The sequence below is a fragment of the Falco punctatus genome (assembly GCF_963210335.1).
Source record: "Falco punctatus genome assembly, chromosome: 3".
Taxonomy (NCBI): Eukaryota; Metazoa; Chordata; class Aves; order Falconiformes; family Falconidae; genus Falco; species Falco punctatus.
The window spans coordinates 12,626,077-12,646,612 of NC_137582.1; the positions used below are offsets into that span (position 1 = coordinate 12,626,077).

At 44.9% G+C, this 20,536-nt stretch overlaps 1 protein-coding gene across 1 annotated transcript in view; it reads left to right on the top strand.

Moving 5' to 3' along the window:
- The first annotated feature begins 464 nt into the window (after window positions 1–464).
- LOC308061314 (secreted Ly-6/uPAR-related protein 1-like) overlaps window positions 465–20,536 on the top strand; it is a 44,140-nt gene continuing 24,068 nt past the window's right edge. Inside the window, exon 1 of the mRNA XM_080381121.1 lies at window positions 465–19,893. Within this exon, the coding sequence (XP_080237247.1) occupies window positions 19,842–19,893 (52 nt within the window). The 5' untranslated portion in view covers window positions 465–19,841. The remainder of the gene's footprint in view (window positions 19,894–20,536) is intronic.

Consider the following 20,536-nt stretch of genomic DNA (forward strand, 5'->3'; position numbering starts at 1 on the left):
AAACATCAGAGCTCGCATTTTCCCTTCTGGGTACCTTGTTGTGGAGGTGAGCACACACCTGTGGGCACACACCCACTTCAACCCCCAGGTGAGACACAGTCAGTGAGAGATGGGGAGGAAGGCAATGTGGGGTTAAAAGACGAAGAAAAGCAGGAGCAGGGGAGGTAGAGAAAGGCACAGGGCTGACTTCTCCTGAGGTGCTCTCAAGGACAGGGCTGGGAGTGCTGAAGAGTAGGGTGAGATTGGTGTTTCCTGCAGATTTTTTAAGATCATGAGGATACCCACAGAGCCATTTATTCCCTTCCTTGTAATAGGAATTTCCCTTCACCCACTGACCTTTCCCCCTTCCTCGAAGTCCCTGCTGAAGCCAGAGTGGCTTTCTCTGCTCGTCACAGGTAGAAGATTTGGGTCACATCTGAGGAAGGAGAAGCTTAGTGCAGTCTCTGGCACTGGTGCAATCTGTTGCTGATACCAATGAGGTGTTTGTGTGCAAGGAAGACTGGGTTTATCATCTCTTTCATACTGTTATAGCCCCTCTCCATACTCATAGATTCTAAATTAGTTTGCCTTCTCCAGATAGCTTATTTTATGAATATAAGCTTGGGTGTTCCCACCTTGCATTGGGAGATCCTGTACAGTGTTTGGCAAAGGCAGCAGAGAAAGTGCCATATAAAGCTGCCTGAAAGAAACTCTCAAATAAAGCCTCCAAGCAACATATATATGAAGAGACCTAAAAAACAAGGTAGAAAACTGTGTTCCATGTGCTTCCTCCCAATATACAACAAAAGAAGATGAGGCTGAGTAGAGTGTACAGATGGGCCTGGGAGAGCCCTGCATGAGAGTGACAAGACAGGGTGGACCCATGAAGTCAGGGAGCTGTGAAGTCAGGACAGCAGTGGGTGGAGGACTCAAAGGGGAGGGAGATTGGCCAAGAGCCCCATTAATCCACTTTCATACCCTAAGAACTGTTGGAGCTGCAAAGGATGTGCAGCCACAGGCTGAAATAACAAAGAAGCATTTACCTGGATGGAGATGAGTCATCTGGGGGACCCATAGCCATGGGACAAGGGCCAGCATCAAATTTTGGATTAAGTCAATGGGATGTCAGAAGATAATTACACTGTCTGTTATTGTGAAAGAGAAACGTATATAAATCCTTGGGAGGCAAAGGATTACCAAGCTGCTAATTGTGGGAAGCAAGGAAGGGGTTTCCCCGAAGGGAAATCCATAATGAATCACCATCCTCGTATGAGTTGATTCTGGTTATTGGGAGGGAGGATATAAGATATAGGACATGTGGGTGATTATCCTGGCTTTTGCAAACCTCCTGAACCTTAGTAACTGAAAAGGGGGCTCATCCAGCTGTACAACTCCTAGCCAAGCTGTTTTCTGCATGGGTAACCAGCTCCGTGACCTCTCCAGTCCAGGGGCTCATCTTCTTGCACTGTAAGAAGGTCCCTGACACACTACTGCTTTTTGCCCACTTTCTGAAACAATTCTCAGGCATTCAAGCATGTCCACATCCAGTGGCCTTTCTCAACAAGCAGTTTGGCTACAATGGCCCTTTCTGGAGCCTGGGAATTCAGCTGTACAAAAATGGCTAAAGCACCAAAGCCATTGAAGTCCCCACAGACATTGGATGAGACACAGCCTCTTCTGGCTTCTTGAAAGGTCAAACACATTTATCCCTGAAAATGAGAGAGGGGTCAAAAGTCTTTAGCATGAGTGGGGGCTGCTTAGCTGGGTTATAACATGTTGGTCTCATGTGGCAGCGACATCTGCTTGCTGGAGCTCGGTATTCAGGAGTCTCTTGCTGGAGCCAAGAGGGGACTTTCCCTTGCTCTGGTGGTTGAGACCTGATGTCTAGACCCTTACAGGCCGAAGGGACAATTCTTCCTCCCTGTACATATTCTAGAAGGAGTCTGTGACTCTGGAAGGAGTCCGTGATTCTCCTCTGGATTTATCTGGAGATATATCCTCCCTGTGGATATATCTGGAGGTTTTGCCTGCAGTGCTGGAGGTCATGAGGATGAGATAGCTTGGGGAAGGTGCAACTGGGAGAGGCCATGACTGGGACAGACACAGTAAACCAGGGTAACAAGCCCCTGCAGGCACAGTGTGGCACCAACCAGTGGAACTCACTGCTGCTTGATGGGTGCCTGGCATGGCACTTGCAATAGCATAAAACTTCACTGTCCATTCAGGTCACTGACAGACAGCCTCAAAAACAACCCTCTAAATTCTGGGAAGTGTTAGGAGGTGTCAAACTGGGGCGGATAAATGACTCAGCTGCGGTTCAGAACGTGGGCTGGGCCAGGGCAGGACCAGGAAGAGGACTGATTTCCCAAGTGCTGCAACTGCACATTGGCAGAAAGGCTGGCCTACCCTCCTGCCTTGTAAACCCCTAACAAACACCAACAGGGCTCAGTCCCTCCTGCTCTGATCTGCACCCCCAGTTCAGCAGCATGCTCTGTTGGTACAGATGATCTGACATCATGCAACTATGCAAGCCCTGGTGGAAGGTTGATTTACTCTCTGGGTGCTGAAAAAAAGGCCAAAAAGCTGTTTGCTGGGTGACACAACTTTTATTTTAAAAACAAGGCTTCTTTTTTACCCAAGTAAGTTGTGTCTTGACATTGCTAGCTGAGCGGTTTTATCAGTTCTATCTTCTCCGCACTTGTCAAAAGGCCTAAAATTGAGGACAGGCTCTTTAAGCAACTCAATCCATCACGTATGCAAGAGATTTCTATTCCTCCAGGATCAAACTGCAGTTCATTTATTTAAATAATAAATAGCTGGACAATAAAATAGATGGTTTCTTCTTTTCAAGGGTAGCAGCTGCACTTTTCCAAAGGCTGCAGTTGTATTGGGGACTGAATGTAAACATTCATATCTCCAGTGAGGCTACCTCTTGCAGATGGGAAAAGTAACACGGTTCTGATCTAGAGTAACTGCTGTGGTATGATTTTTATGGTAGGAAATGTTACAGATATACATTCAGAGTAAAAGTGTTGCTTATGTAATTGTTACGATGCTGTATTTGCTACTGGTAGTATTAGCTAGTATTCATTGCCTCTGTGCATAGGGATTAGGGCATACAGTATTTCCATGGCTCAGCAGAAGTTATACCCAGTGCCTGTACCTGGCCTGAAAAATGTCACCAAGGTCCCTTGAATCCAAGCCAATTTGTGGCAGCTGGTCAAAAACATTTGATCGCACTGGAGAAAGTCTCTGGGGCAGAGAGGCCAGATGAGCTGGCTTTTAAGGACCAGAAGTTTTTTGCTGTGCTCCACTTTTCCTTTGTGGCCTGGGGCAAGTTACACAGCACCTCCATACCTCTGCCTTGTACAGATGCTATCAGGTCCAATACATTGAAAGATGCTCAGATAGTGATTTTAATGGGGCCAGGAGAGAGACTTAGGCTAAAAATAAGCTCAAATAGAGTCAGCTAGCATAACAGACCTGGGGAAGGATTACCCGCTAACAACCCACCCTGCACAGCCACATTCCTGCTCTGAATTATTCATATACTGTTGTGCAATGAGGCTTTTTGTGGTCCAAATAGACTGGAAAGAGAGCCTGCGGTTAGCTCTGCTCTTCCAGCTATTAAGCCACTGGACAGTCACTAAAAACAATCAAAAGACCTGCCCTTTGATTGCAGAACTTCCCTAAAGTAACTGTACCCATCACTCAACCAGGGCAAGGCTGGCTGAACGAGGCTGATGAAGCCAAGTTCGTTCCATGCCATCTTGATTAATCCCACTCCCATTCTGCCACTTGAAAACTCTGTGTGGCAAAGAGATCCCTTGCTAGCTCATTTCTGACCTTACCTTGAGCTCTATTAATGTCATTCAAAGGTCAATCATAGAACTCTTTGCAAATCAGATGCTGCACACGTGACTACTCTGATGATGTTCCCAATTGACAGTTCCCATTGCAGCCCTGACCTCCTCCCTATATGGCTTCTCTGATTTCTTATCCACAAGCCCATATTATGGGAGCATTACCTTACGAAGTCACCAGCTTGTTAAAATACCTCTCACTATGTGTCTGTACCGGAATTTGTATATACTAGCTGTGTTCATCACTCACACTGAAATAGCCTTTATCCCCTTCCTGGGCTTGTGTTCACCTCTGTCGGTGCTTCCCCATGTGAATCACTTAACAACACCATGACCCAGCCCTGGACCCTTTCACAACTCTGCTGGTGGCCCTCCACGGCTGGGGTAGTTTGACTACCTCCATATACCTCTCCGTCAATGGAGATGACAGGTATGGGGCTAAGTCAGGAAAAGAAAATGTTTTGCTTCTTTCTCTCTTGTTAGTTTCATTAGAGATTCAATCTGGCCTGGAGGGAATTTGTGGAATGAGGACTTCACCCTGGACAAGTAAGTGAAAGTGGAGCGATGGGCAGGGAGGGGACTTGTTTTCATCAGGGGTCACTACATGTTGAGTATTTACAGGGACCCACCTGTCTTCCTGGGTGGCTGCGTGGTGCCACACGCACAGGTGCCTTCTGTCCAGACTAGTTGAGTCATCCACTCTGGACTTGCATTCAGCTGCATCCTTTAAAACTTGCTTTCTGCAATGCAGCAAAGGTAGCATGTTTGCCTGCTCTCACAGACAAATTTAAGAGAAAACGATGTAATCTCTGCCTCTAACATCCAATGTTTCTGTAGTGAAGAGAAAAGCATTCATCCTCCTTAAAATACTGACATTCAGCCAGAGACTGTTTTTTTTTTAACACTCACTCAACTGTCATAATTAAGAAAAGACGAAGGTGTGGCTAAAGTTTCAAATAGTCAGTTGAGGTACATCTGACCTATTCAGTTCCTCTGCACAATAAATGAGCTTTATAAAAATAAAGTTAGACTTGACAGAAGAATTTGACTATTCAAAGTTTAAATGGGAACATTTAAAATAAAACAATTAAGTAAACAACCCTCTCTGCTCTTTCTCTTGCATGCCATAGAGTCAGAGAATGGAAATCCTTTTCCAAGAGTGTAATGCTCATGTGCAGTCACTGCTTCTGGACTGGCTCCAGTTGCCTTGTGGTAAGATGGCAGAGCATTTCACAACAGTTCTCACACCCATGTACCATCAAAGGAGACAGCTGTTTCCCTGCCCTTCGTAATCCCATGCAGTTAATTCCTCTTTTTGCTGTTTTCGCAGCAAATACTCTACTATGAAGTACTCTTCAAAAACAGCAGCTCTACCCTGCTTCCCCTCATCCTTCCCCCAGGAGGATGGAGAAAAAAAACCTTTGCCTCTGCCATGGAGATCTATTGATGTGATGTCGTTCAGCATCCGTGGGAAGCAAAGAGTCTGAAGCCAGTTACGAGCATGTCTGTGTCAGAAGTGCTGCATGAGCTGCTCCTCCACTTTGAATCTATTCAAGAAGTTATGACCTGAAGAGCTGGCATTTGACACAGAGGTAATGAGAGAACAATCCTGGCATGAAGAAATATCCAGCAAACAAAAGCTATTCATGTCAGAGAGCAGGGGCATTCACAGCGTGAATGGAAAATTGCCCTAAATTCCCCACTCTGGAAGTTTGAGGACAACCCTTTCTCACCTTGCTAATGTAGCAAGAACTGCCGTCTCAAAGCCCAGGGAAGTTGGGAAGGCCCAAGTCAAGAGCCTGACAGGAGCCCAAAGAAGCCAACAGAGAAACCTCATTACCGTCTTTGGCACCTGTGAACACAGAGGCTGCAAGCAGCACACCTGGAGGCAAGGGCGAGCATGTGTGGGCACGAGAGAGACAGTATTTGTTTTGCTGGCTGGCACCAGGTATTGGCATTAAAGACAACAAAAAACAGAGACGTTTGCTAAGTCTTACAGTAGTTCCCACCCTATACTAAAAGCAGCCTCTGAGGACAACAAAAATACTTCTGATCCCTCTTATCTCCTCCTGCTTCCTGGTCCACCCAATGTCCACATCCATCACAGGCACCAGGCACTGCCACAAAATTAACTGTCTTCCCTCACCCAAAGTGTGCCCTGTTCCTACCTCCCTCTCATTTCATCCTTGTCCCAGCCACACCCTTTCAACAACTGCTTCCATGACCTGGTTTTGGACAGGTTTGTGTCTGGAGGCCAGTCTCATCTGTTGCTTCCCTTAACACCTATGAGACCTGTGGTCACCATGTGGCCCTTTGCACAGACAGGTTGGTTGTCTTGTTGAAAAGTTCTTGGAGACATTCAAATGGGCAGATAGACACATGTATGCATATATACAGTGTGACAGTTGAAGGAAAAGTGGTTAAGAATCAAAAAAAGTTTCATTCTCATAGGTACATATTTACTGAGGGCTGAGATTTTACTGGAGAGCACACAAGTAGCATGTGATAGAAGGTTGATCACAGGACAGAACAGCTACCCCAGGAAATCTTACCTAGCTACTATAAAAACCTCTTCAGTCTCATTTCTGTGTACAGCTTAATAAGAAGACCTATGCCTAGAAAAAAACTAAGTTCTTGCAGGGCTTTTATCAGTGACATTTGTATCCATAAGAATCAAGGGTTCACTATGCTTAGATTGCCAGAAGAAATTCAGATGTAGTCATTACCTGTGGCTCCACCAAGATATATTGCCCCCTTGTGATGCTCTTTTAACATTATGTGTTCTGAGGCCCATTTAGGGATAAATCAAGTCCAACAGCAAGTCACTGTGCACTAGGATCCTGCTTAGCAACCCTGGAGGTGGGATATACCCACATACCCCTCAGAAATGCAGGATGGGTAACAGACAGGAAAACTGTTTTCTTCAAAATCATGGAACCCAAAATACAAACAACCTACTACTTTTCTAACCTTCTAGGGATGGGACCAGCAAGTTTCAGGTCCAGAGGATACAGTTATGTAAGTAAATCAGGCTAGGCCAGTGGACACTTCTGGTTACTGGATATTAGTCATCCCTACCATCACCAGCATGGGTTAGGCCCAAGGATCTCCCAAACAATTCCTGGGGATGACAGAGGAGTTAACACAAGACAATAACTATTCCCAGGAGGCAGTTTGGATAGAAATGGTCTGTTTTGGCAGGAAAAAGAGTCAGATCATTCCTTCTTAGTCATCTTCACTGCCAGAGACTGGTCCTTGACATCTTTAATTTTTTAGGTACTCTGCGATACCAGTTTTAAACAACAAACAACACCTGTTGCAGTTGAAATCTGCAGCAAAAGACTGAAGAAAGGATGTTTGCAGACACCAAAGAGGTGTGTGTATAAGGTGGCATGATGCTGTCATTGCACTGTGGGATTCCTGGGGCAGGAGATGGAAATGGCCATGGAGGGAGGGTGGTTAGTCTGACCCAACAGTTGGTATAAACCCCTATTGCTACAGCACCAATCTACAGGGCAACTGGTTTGTCATTATTTAGTAGCAGCTGCTAAGGTGCTGTGTATTCTGATGAAGCGAACCCCTCTTCCAAATGGACTCAGGAGTTCTCAGACCGAACTGTTCCCTCCCAGCCTAGATTTGTCCAAATCCTTGGTAAAGTGCCTTCTGCCAGTAATTACCTGAACCCCAGTCAAGATCTACAAAATGGTCATTGCTGTTGCTTGTCCAGGCAAGGTCCTCAGATCCAGAGCTGCACATTTGTATTCTCCTTGCTCAGCAGGCATAGCTATTACCCAGGCTGGGCCAACCTCCTTCCCTGTAAAGGTAGGTATCCAAAGCTGTGTGAGTCCTGAGATGAGGGAAGCTGGGGACAACTACAGATAACACCGTATCCCTTTGTTTTCCAATAACCATGTTCTGGAGAAGTGTTTCATCCCTAGAGACCTTTTTGTAAGGAGTGGAAAAGATGCAAAGAACAGAAATAGAGGACCTGGACTCTGGGATGGATGTTTATTCCCCACATGTGGGACAGAATGGAAATAATGATTAATGGGACAAAATTTAACATGTCCAAATGCCAGGTTCTGCACCTAGGACAGAGGAACGCCAGGCACAAGTACAGACTGGCAGAGGAGTGGCTGCGGAGCAGCCCTGCAGAAAGGGATCTAGGGGTGCTGGCTGGCAGCAGTGTCAGTACCAGCCAGCAGTATGCCTTGGCAGCCAAGAGGGCAAACTGCATCCTGAGGTGCACCAAACACAGTAGAACAAACTAAAGAAAGAAAACTATTCTAAAAAATATCTGGCGTTGGTATGGCCTCACCTTGAATACTGTGTGCAGCTCTGAGCACCTCAATTTCAGAAGGATGTGAACATCCTTAAAGCAGAGGAGAGCAACACAGCTGGTGCAAGGGCTGGAAGGCATGTCCTGTGAGGAGCAGCTGAGGACTCTGGTTTGCCTAGTTTGGAGAAGAAGAGGCTGAGGGGTGACCTCACTGCTCTCTACAGCTTCCTGAGGAGGGGAAGCAGACAGGAAGGTGCCGATCTCTTCTCCCTGGTATCCAGGGATAGGATGTGTGGGAATGATTCAAAGCTACACCAGTGGAAGTTTAGGCTGAATTAGGAAGCATTTATTTTCCAAGAGATTCGTCAAACACTGGAACAGGTTTCCTAGAGAGGTGGTCCATGCCCCATGCCTTTCAGCATTTGGACAATGCCCTTAACTTGCTTTAACTTTTGGTCAGCCCTGAACTGGTCAGGCAGTTGAATTAGAAGATCATTGTAGGTTCTGTTAATAGAATAGATTCTATTCTATTCTATTCTATTCTATTCTATTCTATTCTATTCTATTCCATTCGATCCCATTCTGCCTAGAACAGAACATATTTCACCATACTTTCCATAAAGAATCCCTAAACTCAAAGGGTGGAGCAGAAATACACAGGAAACAAATCTACAGCACTCTGTGGATACTTCAAGGTAAATTCCCTGCCATCACCACCCTGGTGATTCACCGTGAAATAAAAAACAGGGGACACCTTTGCATCACAGAAATTACAATGAAACATTTGCTACCGTGCCTCTGGCTTCAGGATTAAGATGTTGACATAAACAAGCCCAAAGTCCTCAGGCTAAAGTGGAACATACAGCTACCTCTTCCCTATTGAATGGTGTGATAAGAAGCAGACAGCATCTTGAAGACAACCAAGGACATAGGAGGCAAAATGACTATGCAGACACTCTCTGAAGATGGTTGCTGAAGGGAGACTGTGCTGGTTTACCTCACTTGATGGGGCTGCCTGTCCAAGAAGAGCCTAAGAGGAGAAGGGTCTCATCTACTCCATCAATATTTTTATTAAGACACTAACGCAAACACAGAATTCAGGAATAATGTTGCTGTCCCAAAACAGACCCCACACATCACAACCAAGTGAACATTTCACTTATGTCATCCTTATTATCCTAGTTGCATCTCTTCAACAGTATCTAGCCAGAGTTGACATTAGACTTCCCAGTGCTTTCAGCAGAAATGAAGTGCAAATTACTCTCATCTTGCTCACACGTAGAATAACTTTCAAAACTACCCAGCTCTCCTCCAACCCAGTAGAGATGCTGCCTCATCACTTCTTCCTTCATCACCCACTTCTACCACTCCATGTACCCCAAAACTCTTAGAGTTACTCAAGCACAGATTGCCAGGGCACTGGCACAGACAAACGAGGCCTTGGAGTATGGAAAACCTTGTTTCATCTGTGCTCAGACCTGAGCACTATTCCTGTCCATGAACTTTTCTTTCTAGCTATGGGGGCTACTTGCACACCTGGAATCCCAAATGATACATCTGTCCAACATCCTGGTATGACAGGGCAGTACCATTAGGCTCACTGAGATGGGTATTGAAGGCTAAGGAGATTAATGCTTTGCCTGGAAGGCTACTACTGGAAAGGACGTAAAGCCTTTCCACTCAAGTCTGGCAAGAACACTTCTTATAATTAGTCCCAACCAGCCTTTGCTTCTGTGTCTCCATGCCAATTTGCTAGTCACATACACATGTAATGTTGCTCTGGCCTTGAGCAGCTCCAAGGCTGAAACCAAACTTGGCATGTTTATATGTAGTGAAGGACCTGCCTAGTTCAGCTTTTTTGTGCTGACTGGGCCACCCATCTCTCCACTGAGCACAAAGGAAGCAGTGACCACATCCTCTGACAGCACAAACCAACACAGCTCTGAGTGACTTAGAAAGGAAAGAGATACCCCTGGAAGCTACTTCCCTGCTGTATCAAACATATCCTGACAATACATCGACCAACAGGTGATACTCTGATCAAACTCAGTCTTAAAACCTAGCTCTTTGTTCTTTTCCCCATCTGTTAGTAGAACAATTCATTGCTTGGGTACACATTTCTAATTTCCAGCTTTTATTTGTTTCATGGCCAGATCCCACCTATGTGTCCGGTGCCAGTACCAAAATTTCTTATTCCAGACAGGTTTTCCCTTCCAAGTTGCCTACTGTTGAGTATGTCCATATTTGGGAATCTTTTCTCCTTCCGCTAAGAAATCCCACATCTTTTAGCCTGATATATTCTCCATTCTCATCTTCATATTAGCCTTTGTGTGGGACTTCATCTCCCTTGGGCTCAGCTGGTGAGAAATGCACCCGGCATTGCAAGTGTGGTCTTGTTGGTGCCTTGCACAATGACCTTAGCCCTGCACTGTCCTCACTGACACAGCCCCCAATCATGACAGCTTTCTTCACACTTCATCAGATGTCTGACGTATGCTCAGCCTGTGATCAACCGATACTCTCATGTCTTTCATCTCTCCAGTCATTTACAGGTGACCTCCTGTTTACCGTATAACTTGCTTATTACAGTATATGATCTTATTAGTATATGACTTGCATCCAAGCCACATGGTTGTTTATGATATCCTGATCCTTCTTGGCACTGCTGATGCTTTCAAAATTTATAACATCAGCAAATTTCAGTGACACCATCCTATTTAGCATCTTTTAAGGTCTTTACAGAAAATATTAAACAAGAGTACTACAATACTTGTTCCTGGGGAACTGCACTACTGACCTCATGCAGGCTCACATCCCCCCTCCCACCACTTCATTAAGCTTTCAGCCCTTCCACTTACAATCCTTTAAAAAGCTCTTACCCAGCTTATATTCACTTAATTTCCATCCATGCCATCTCAATAAATATTTTCATATTATATTGTTTAAAATTTTGCTGAAATCTTGAAAATCAGACTTTATTAATATGAAATCAAGGAAGACCATCATCTTGGGTTTTAAGCCTTTTCATATTTTCCAATATTTCCTCCTTCAAAAATTGTTTTTAATCCTGGCATCCTATCAACGTCAGACAAATTACTTTTACCCCTCCTCTCTTGAATTTAGGGGGTAAGTTCTGACCACATGATACTGTCTTGAGCTTGATTGATTTATGAACAATATTTGGGAGTGGACCTGGACTTGTTGATCTATATACTAGTTTTCTAAGAGTCCAGGACAGAAAACATCCTGCTCTGCTTTGTCCCAATTGAATACATTAAACCTTTTTATTCCACCTGAGATGTGGTTATTTCTATTTCTGTACACCTGTCTCCATGCTGTCTTTACCCCAAAGTCAAAAGCACTCTCTATAGTGAATAAGAGGTTTGATTTAATAATCAGTTTTCATCTATCATATCTTCACTACTTTATTTTGTCTGTCCATACAAGGATTGAATAATTTTAACATTCAGTGTCTTTCCTGAGACCTAAATCATTTTGACTATTGCAAATTTTTACTTTACACATTTCTTAACCTCTGTCATGTAATTTTGTCTACTGCTCGGTTTTTGCTTCCATTCATTTAGGCTTCCCTTTTATTCCTAGTATAATCTTTGAAATGGTTAATCAACCATTTCAGGACACAGTTATTCTTCTGTAGATGTTTTTTCTTCACCTTTCCCCTTTGTTAAGCAAACAAATTCCAGAAAGTTTTCTGAATCTTTGGTTTCAGGGAACCACAAGCTACATGCCTTGCATACACATCCTTGAACTCACAGTTCACTCACCCTTTCTCTAGCCACCATATATCAACATTTATCTTTGGTATCTGTTTATGTTAAACTGAACCAATCAAAGCGCAGCTGGATCAGGGGGGAATATCGTTTCACGTGTGTTAGACTCCTAAGCCCAGTCATCAGAGTACACCATCTTAAAACCCATCTTTGCAAGGAGGGGAGGCATGGAGGAGAAAGGAAGGAAAAGGTCTGTGTTGTGTGTGGCTAAATGAAGCTGAAGCCAAATTAGATCAAAATTAATCTGAACAACTAAACTCTGGGCAGGCAGCTGAGTTCTGGAAACATGTAGGATACCCCAAAGAAACACACCAAGGGAAGGCAAATGGAGAAAGCATTGGCTGTGGTAATTTCATTTGGAGACATGGATGAATGGGGAAGGAGCTTTGTCCTACTGAGAAGGACTGGCACCGTTCTGTCTGGGGTTGGCATTTCTTTCTCCAGTTTGAGCAAGAATGTCCCCTCATTTGAGACACTGACTCAAAAGCAGTGATGGCAACAAAGAGGTTCTTGGCAAAGACCCATTTGTGAAGCATCATCTTCTTCAGCTGTCATTTTCAGGCAGGTACCAAAGGTATACATTATTGATGAAGCACAAGGTGATGATGGAGAATATTAATTACTGAGGAGATTGGACACTGTGCATCAGAACCATACTCATCCTACATCTCCAGGAACATCCCCAGCCTTACTTATGATCAAGTGGGCAGATTTTTAATGATTGATTCTTTATTATTAAAATCACAACATATTTATTATGCTGCAAGCTTACTGCATGCCAGGGTGTGAACTGCGGGTAACCCATCAGCAGCTTTTAATTTCTCACTGTTCTCCTTGGCAAAGAAGTCTTGTTGGTGTCCCATACAACTTACTCTGTAACCACATTCAATCACTGTTTCACAGGCAGTAGTAGCTTCAAAATTCCCCTGTATTTTTGTCTTTAGTAACTCTTTTTTCTTCCAAACTAGCCATGGAAGTAGCCTCCTCAGAACAATATCCAACAGGATTATAGACAACCATGCATTCATTTCAGCTGAGCAATGTCCTGATGTTAGGCAAAAGGAAGACATACACTTGGTACACAGCCAGAAGTCCCTAACAGTGTCACATGAAAGAAAATGTGTTTGCTAGCAGGCAAATCTTTCCAGTGCTTGGGAAAGCAAAACACCATTTCCACACCTGCAGCCTGAGCCTACACAGAAGCTTCTCCACCAGAGCTCAGAGCAAGCTTCTTCCCCCAGTCATTTACCTAGTGCAGCTCCACCCCATCAGCAATGTTGAGAATGTAGCTAGAAAGAAGCCAGTGGAGCTTTTCCATGACCATGACATGAGCTGTAATTACTGTTTTACCTGCAAAATAATCTCACAGACCCACAAATTAGAGTCCTCATCTATGAGCTAACAATATTCATAACCAACCACATCCTCAGAAGTTGATCTGTTCTCAGAATCTGAAGATACTTTGAGGGCAGCAGCCTCTAACAAAATTGCAGTACAATAGAAATGTCTGAGTCTTTGCAGTGTCCTGCCAACATCTTGAGCATAATCTCAAAGGCATCTGGAATGAGCTGCTCTTCTGAGATCTTCTCCATGTCCTTTTAAAACCCATTTCTAGCGTGAGTCCCAGGAATGGATGCGTTTTCCCCTTCCACTGGCCACTCTGCTCCTTGTCAGAAAAAGTCGTGTTTCGTGGGGACATTTGATCTTGTTAACCTTCCAAGCCAACAGAAACTGGAGTGAAGTGCACCTGACATAATGCACACATTTACTATGGAGAGGCCTCCAGGTGACCTAGCGCTCACCTTTGAAAAGTGACTTTCAAAACCAGTGAAGGGAAACAGGCAATCCACAGTGCCATTCATTTTTTGATGAGGCTTTTGTCTAAAGCAGTTCTGATGAATCGTGCGTGTGTCTGCTTGACTGCATAAAGAAAGAGGTGTGGTGATTCACCCAGGAGACATCTATGTTACAGCTGAAAGGCTGTACTTAAACCACATGACTCCCACTCTGGATTTTGTGTCCTGCTACAATCTGTTTGTGACTATGCACGTTATTGTCTTCCACATTTTCTGTTAATTGGTGCTCCCAAAACTTTTGTCCCTGGCCACATACATCCCAATCATGGAGACTGGCTTCTTTGTCATGCTGTTCCTTTTATTGTGCTGGATACCCATGGCAACACACACCATAAGCTATTCTTATTATTCAGCAAGATTTACAATATATTTAGATTAACTCTTGGTAAGGCATCTAGTCTGCATCTGTTGATAGGCATTGCTACCAACATGAGACATGAAGCAGTAGTGTGAGGGACAGGCTTCCCGATACAGTCAAAAGCACTGATGTTATTAAAGAGTTGACAAATTATGTCAATCAATTCAATGCTCAGTTGCAGACTCAGCTACACTCCCTGGTTTTGACAAAAGTAAGCGATACCTTAAGTTAATGGGGGGAACTCCATCTCCTTACTCCTGTCCTCTGTACAACCAAAGTGTAGTTGATAGAGAGGGGAAATCTCCCTCTCCCTGCTGAGGGGAGGGAGATACCAGACCCTGTAACTGGCCAGTCATTGCATGTTGTTCATTCCTGCATTACTGCAGAAGGTTGCTCAGAGACTGACAGTTCGATCAGTTGGTCAAAGTGCAGACCAAGACATCGGAAACTCCCACCAACAGCAGCCCCCATGACTGCTCCCAGCACCCTTCAGCCTTGGCTCTAAATCATCCACCTTTCAGATGGAAAATCACATGGTCACAAGGCCCTCTCACACGCTAGAGCATGCACTTATGGGTCATAATGCAAAGGCTTTCACATATGCTTCGCAGCAGATATCACTAGGACAGAAAGGGGAACCACAATATAACAATGAATGCAAGAGGCTTTCATTTGAGGACACGTCCAAACTATGTCTACTCTGGTTTTAAAATGGACTAGGATCCATTCTCTGATCCTGACAACTGTCACAGCTCATGCTTACATAACTGAACTTTCTTATCCCTCAAACCAGAATGTCCTCATTGGAAACATCCTTGGCCCATGCCATCTTCAATGTGTGCATAGGCATAGCCTGGGACAGATCCAGTGGGTTCAGGCCATAACAGGACCAGGGATCATGCCAAATGCTACACATCCTAGGCAGTCCTCAAGTGCATGGTAGGACTGACACAAGTTAAAGGACCCCTGCAATGCCTAACTTGTGGATATCCATCCCTCTGGGGTGCAGTCCAGAACCACACATTGGACATTTTGTATGTTTTCTGCAGTGCTTCGGGGACCTACATTCCAGGGCTAACCAAAGAGCTGGCGAGGTGATGCCTGAAGGGATTGTCCTCAACCCTGCAGCCAGAGGAAGTGCAACCTGCAGATGTAGAGTCCGTGTCCCTGGACCCCCTTTTTTTCTCTCAGAGCACTGAACAGAGCTCACTTATTTTTTCTAAAAACACAGCAGGTGTGGAGGTTTTCCTTCCATCTGCAGAAATTCATCTGCTTTTTAGCCTAGAGGTTAGTGTGCTTTGGCCAGAATCTGGTAGATGGGAATACAATTTCCCTTTCTGCTTGGACAGGTTCAATTTCCCATCTTACATGTTCAGATAGGGTGAACAAACCACCAAAATGAAGCACAAGCATGGGAAGAAAGGGGTAAGAGCTCTTTACAGATTAACTGAGTCAGCACTGGGAGTCTGGATTTCTCTTTGATGCTCCCCTATGTGGAGTTGTGTGTGTTTTGTATCAAACAGCCCCTGGAAGAAAGACTTAAAGAGCTCCTAGGGGAAGGGTGCTCACCAAGCCATGCTCACACTTTCACCCTTCTCCAGCCTAATGAAACCTGCATTCCTTTCTGCCCAGTGGCAGAGTTTCATCAGGAGGGTGGAGAGCACCTCCACCCGAACAAGCCTATAGTCTTGTTATTAGCGCACACCCGTGAGAGGTGGGAGCTTTGATTAGCTGAACACATCATCAAGCATTGTAGCAGACATGGTCATGGACAGCATGATTTTCCACTACTGAGTCACAGATGAAGAAGGTAGAGCCCACAGGCACAGGCATCCAAATGGTCCCCAGCAAAATCTGCCCTCCCTGAATCACAAGAGCTGAACTCAAGTTGGCTCAATACACTGATCAGTAGTTTCTCTATTTTCCTGTACTCCAGTCATCACCATACCTGGAAACCTAATAGCAGACTCCATCCTGCAAAACAGCTCCCAAGAAAGACACTGACATCAGGTATACGGATGCCATGGCTACAATGCCATGGCCACAGCATCAAATACAGTTGTTTGATGTTCATCCGATGATGAAGGATCCCTTCTGCTTACACCTGGGACTGGAGCAGCTGTTGCTGCAAGACAATGTCTAGGCTGGGGCAATGGATTGGGCAATGCATGAGAAAAGGGTTGTAAATCAGAGGCGGTTCAGAGAAGGATCACTGGAAGGTTTAAAGCCCTGGAGGACAGACCTTTCAAAGAAGGTGTCAAAGTCTATCAAAGGAATATCCTAGATAAAATGCCTCTCCTTGGGGGAGAGGAAAATTGCAACAGTGAGCAATTAAGTTTAGTAGAGGGGTGTAATGAGAGCCACTGGCTATAGAAGCTTTATAAACCACAGCAGAAATATCTTACACGGGTAATTTTACACATGGCTGATAGCCGGCTACTGGAACAACTTATCAAAGCTTGATGTACACTCTCCGTCACAGAACATCTCTATGCAATTTGGTTTCTTTTTCATACAAACAAGAATTAGCTGTAACATAGTTACAAAGCATGCTGCCACCTTGCCTGTGAACACTCAGTTTAAGTCATTTGCCTTTCCTTGCATATGTGATAGGCAGAAAGAGATTATATCTACATAGATTACCTTATAAGTAAGGGCAGTCTCACAGAGACAGGCTGATAGTTGTTTCGGATTAATACCACTGAAATTTCAGAAAGGCTTTTGACACACAAGTCTTTCTCTACATACCACACCTCATTTGTATTCTCAGATCTTCAGACCTGAAATGACATTTCAACTGAAGTCCCTTATGGTTCCTGTCAGTCAGTGTTCAAAACCTTGCTCAGGGTTTATTCGACCACTGACAAAGACAGATGGGAATTTAGGTCCTCCTGAGTCCTACAAGCTGTCTAAGGCTGTCCTAACTGCTATATCAAACCACTTCTTTCACATATTTATCAAGTTCCATCTTAAAGCAGGTGGCATTTCTACCCTGCCTTTGTTTTTAGAAAGAACTCAGTTTTTCCTAGTGTTTAAGACCCTACTTCTGATTGCCAGTCTCATTTAACTCATGTTAGTCTTAACTCAGCTCTAGTCCAGTGTGATCTTTTAGCTTACAGACTTTTCTTTCTGTAGCTGTTTTCAATGCTTGCAATGTATTTCTGGGACAGAAATCGTATCTCCACTCTGCCTCTGTTCTGCCAAGCTAAAAGGGGCCAGTGTTTTCCAGTGTCATCTTTTGGAGCAGATCCTGTTGTCCCAGTCTTCCCATTAGTTTCCACCTGCATTTCTATTTCCATCAGGACCCCATTTTTTCTTGACAGGGGCAATGAAACTCCAGGTGAGAAGCCACCAGGGCTTCACAGCAAGGTGCTAGCACTTCCATAATCACCTGTTAACATCCTCTCTTACACCCCAACACAGGACCTGACATCACCTGTGTTTGTGTTTGGTTTTGGTTTTGTTTTCAGGGGTCCATCTCACTGGAGGCTCCTAGTTATCTCCAGATCAACTAATACCTGTAGGTCTTCCCTTTCCTTCACAATTTTACTGGCAAGCTCCCAACTTCTCTCTCTCTGAAGTCTGGCACTCCTGCACACTCAGCCAGTCTCCAGGAGCTTTAACAGCCCCAGCTCTGGCGTTTTCCTGATGCTCTGTCTTACAGCCAGATCTCAAACCTTTTCAAGCTATTAGACAGATTGAAGTGGCTTTGCACTGGCCAGAGGCAAACGATCCCACTGTGCTGATGCATCCCATGTCCGGACAGCACAGTGATGGACAGCCTCCACCAAGCTGGACAGACTCATTTATTTTCCTATTTACATCACTATTCCTTCAACCACACTGATTTATTCCAAGGATTTCTCAGCATGCAACACTTTTCAAGTACAGGCAGACCATTACAACATGCCTGTGTGGAATTCTCTGTTTCAGCAAGCTACACAAGCTGCCAAGCAGCCCTTTAGTGTTGTGAACGCTGGAATGCCAGCCCTGCTGTGCTTACCTATTGAGGCATAACCATCTTGAATACTTACAGCACTGTATCTCTTCCAGTTTCATGGCTGTTAATTAAGATATTGCTCAAATGTGCCTTGAACTACCCAGTTACAAGAAAGGAACTGGATGTAACCAGGTTTGGTAGCTTTCAGAGTGGAGTTTTTTTCCTATATACCCAGAGATGTTTGTGCTGTTTTTCTTTACGTACCTGGTCTCTGACAGCACAGCAAGATAAAATAAAGATAAATGGTGATTTTCACTCTCACAGCTAAGCGAGCATTAAGGTACATGTCTTTTCCCTCCCTTTCCCACAGCACAGTACTGATCCCGCTGCCCCAGCTTGGCTGGCTTTGCTTCATCCATGACTGTTGAAATTTTGATTAGCAATGCTTCTCAAGTTACTGAGAACCTTTCAGGGAGCAACATTTTCCCAAAATCCCCATTCTCAAACTGGGAAAAAGGATAGGCTGCTGGGTACGATAGCAATGCCCACGTGCATTGCTGCAACAAGCCAGCGATAAGCAAACTCCCCATCATTAAATCAGCTTGTGCACTCACCTTGTCTCCATCCCTGAGGTCTCTGAGTGCTTCACAGTGATTCACAAACTTTTCTTCTTTGGCTTATTCAGCTGTTTTATGGGAAATTGCATAACACTGGGGTTTTCCATCCTGGGCCACAAAAAACCCAACACAAAGTCTATCAGCTTTTCCTGTGAAGTGCAAAATGTCATTGACTCAGTCAAAAGGGAAGAGCAAAGCATTTTTCCCTTTCTGCAAGCTTTTAAAGCTGTTTCCACAAGTACATAGGTTAAAAAATATCATTATTGTTTGAAAGTTGCCTTGAAATGCATGAAGTGAAATTTTCTGAGGGAGGTACTGCAGTGGGAAAACTGATCCATTTCTCCATGTTGGGTTTATTTCCCAGCTTCAGAATAAGATTTGCCAAGTAGTTGATAGCTTTTCAAAAGAAGGCACAGCACCCTGCTCTGCCAGTATGACCCAGGACCTGAAACAAAATGACATATCTAAATCCCAGACTTGGAAGCACCATCTCCCATGCTCACGCCCACTGGCCTTTCAGTGACTCCCATGCCCAACAGCTCAGCACCTTACTTAATAACTAAGCCCCTGGAAGCCAGAAACTGAACTTGCCTTTGCACTGGATTTAGGAAAATATACATGCTTTGGGCAAACCCAGCCACACCAGCTTCCTGCCCTCCAGCTCCGAGAGCAGTAGGCACGAAAACACGGCACAGGCTTTGGTGAGACTGAGCCAACATGTGTGGAAGTCCAGCCTGCTGCCGTTTGCATCTTAACTCTTGTTGCCCAATGCAGCACGCATGACACAGCCCAGCTGTCAGCTCACAGAGCCAGACTGGAAGGAACAAACATACCTTGTCACATTCCCCATCCAAGCACTGGCATGGGGCCACCTCTTGCAGAGCAAGCCGTGTTTTTCCTTTTCCATGGGACCAGCCGCAGGACATAAACCTGAAGAAGAGCCAATGTATGCAGGAGTCTTCTCATTGTGGTGACGTCACCTCCTCAAGGAACTTGTTCCTCCATAAATCCCAATCCGGACTGGGGCTGAGTTCTTCCCTGATCACCCTGAGGGAATCCGCCCACAGGATCAGCAGGAGGTGGAGGGTGGGAAAACATATAAAGGTCCCCGGGAGCAGCTCTCCTTTACTGCCCTGACTGCACGGATCTGCTTCCAGCATGAAGACACTTCTGGTTGGGCTGCTGCTTGGCCTGGCATACATGGAGTCGGGTAAGACTGCTACATTCCCCAGGGACCACCTGGGAAATGCCTGGGAGGGGAGGGGGAAGGCACCAATGCAGAAAGACCTGATAATCCCCAGGTAGGGAAAATAATGCCTTTATGTATTTAAGAAGGTCATGGGAGAGGGTGAATGGGAAAGGGGATATGCACTCTAGTGGGCAGAGACTTAACGCCTCATGGAGAGCGCATCATTTGGATGCATAGGTTGCCACCTGTCACCCGAACCTGTTCAGATCATACCGTGGGATGGAGGGGACTGGCACACTGCTTGGTAAGCCTAAGGTGTGAATGACAGCCACATGGCACAGGGCAGTACAAGTTTTTAAGCTGCCAATGTGTCCCCTCAGGATGGGATGGGTTATGTTCATCCTGAGATCCTGCCATCCCTAAAACCTCCCAGCTGGCTGCTGGAAGCTCTGAAAACCAGAGTGTGAGGCTTCAGTATAGGTATGAGTGAGGATATGAGAAATAACTCCAATGATTTTGGAAAGGTTCATTGAACCAGCAGCTCCAGTGTTTTCACTGGTTTCTAGAGTTTAGGATATAGGCAGAGACAGGCAGTTCTCCTGAGTCTGTTTACATTTGGTCTCAGGTCTGGGTCTTGGGCAAGCTGGCAGCTGGCTCTGCTCAT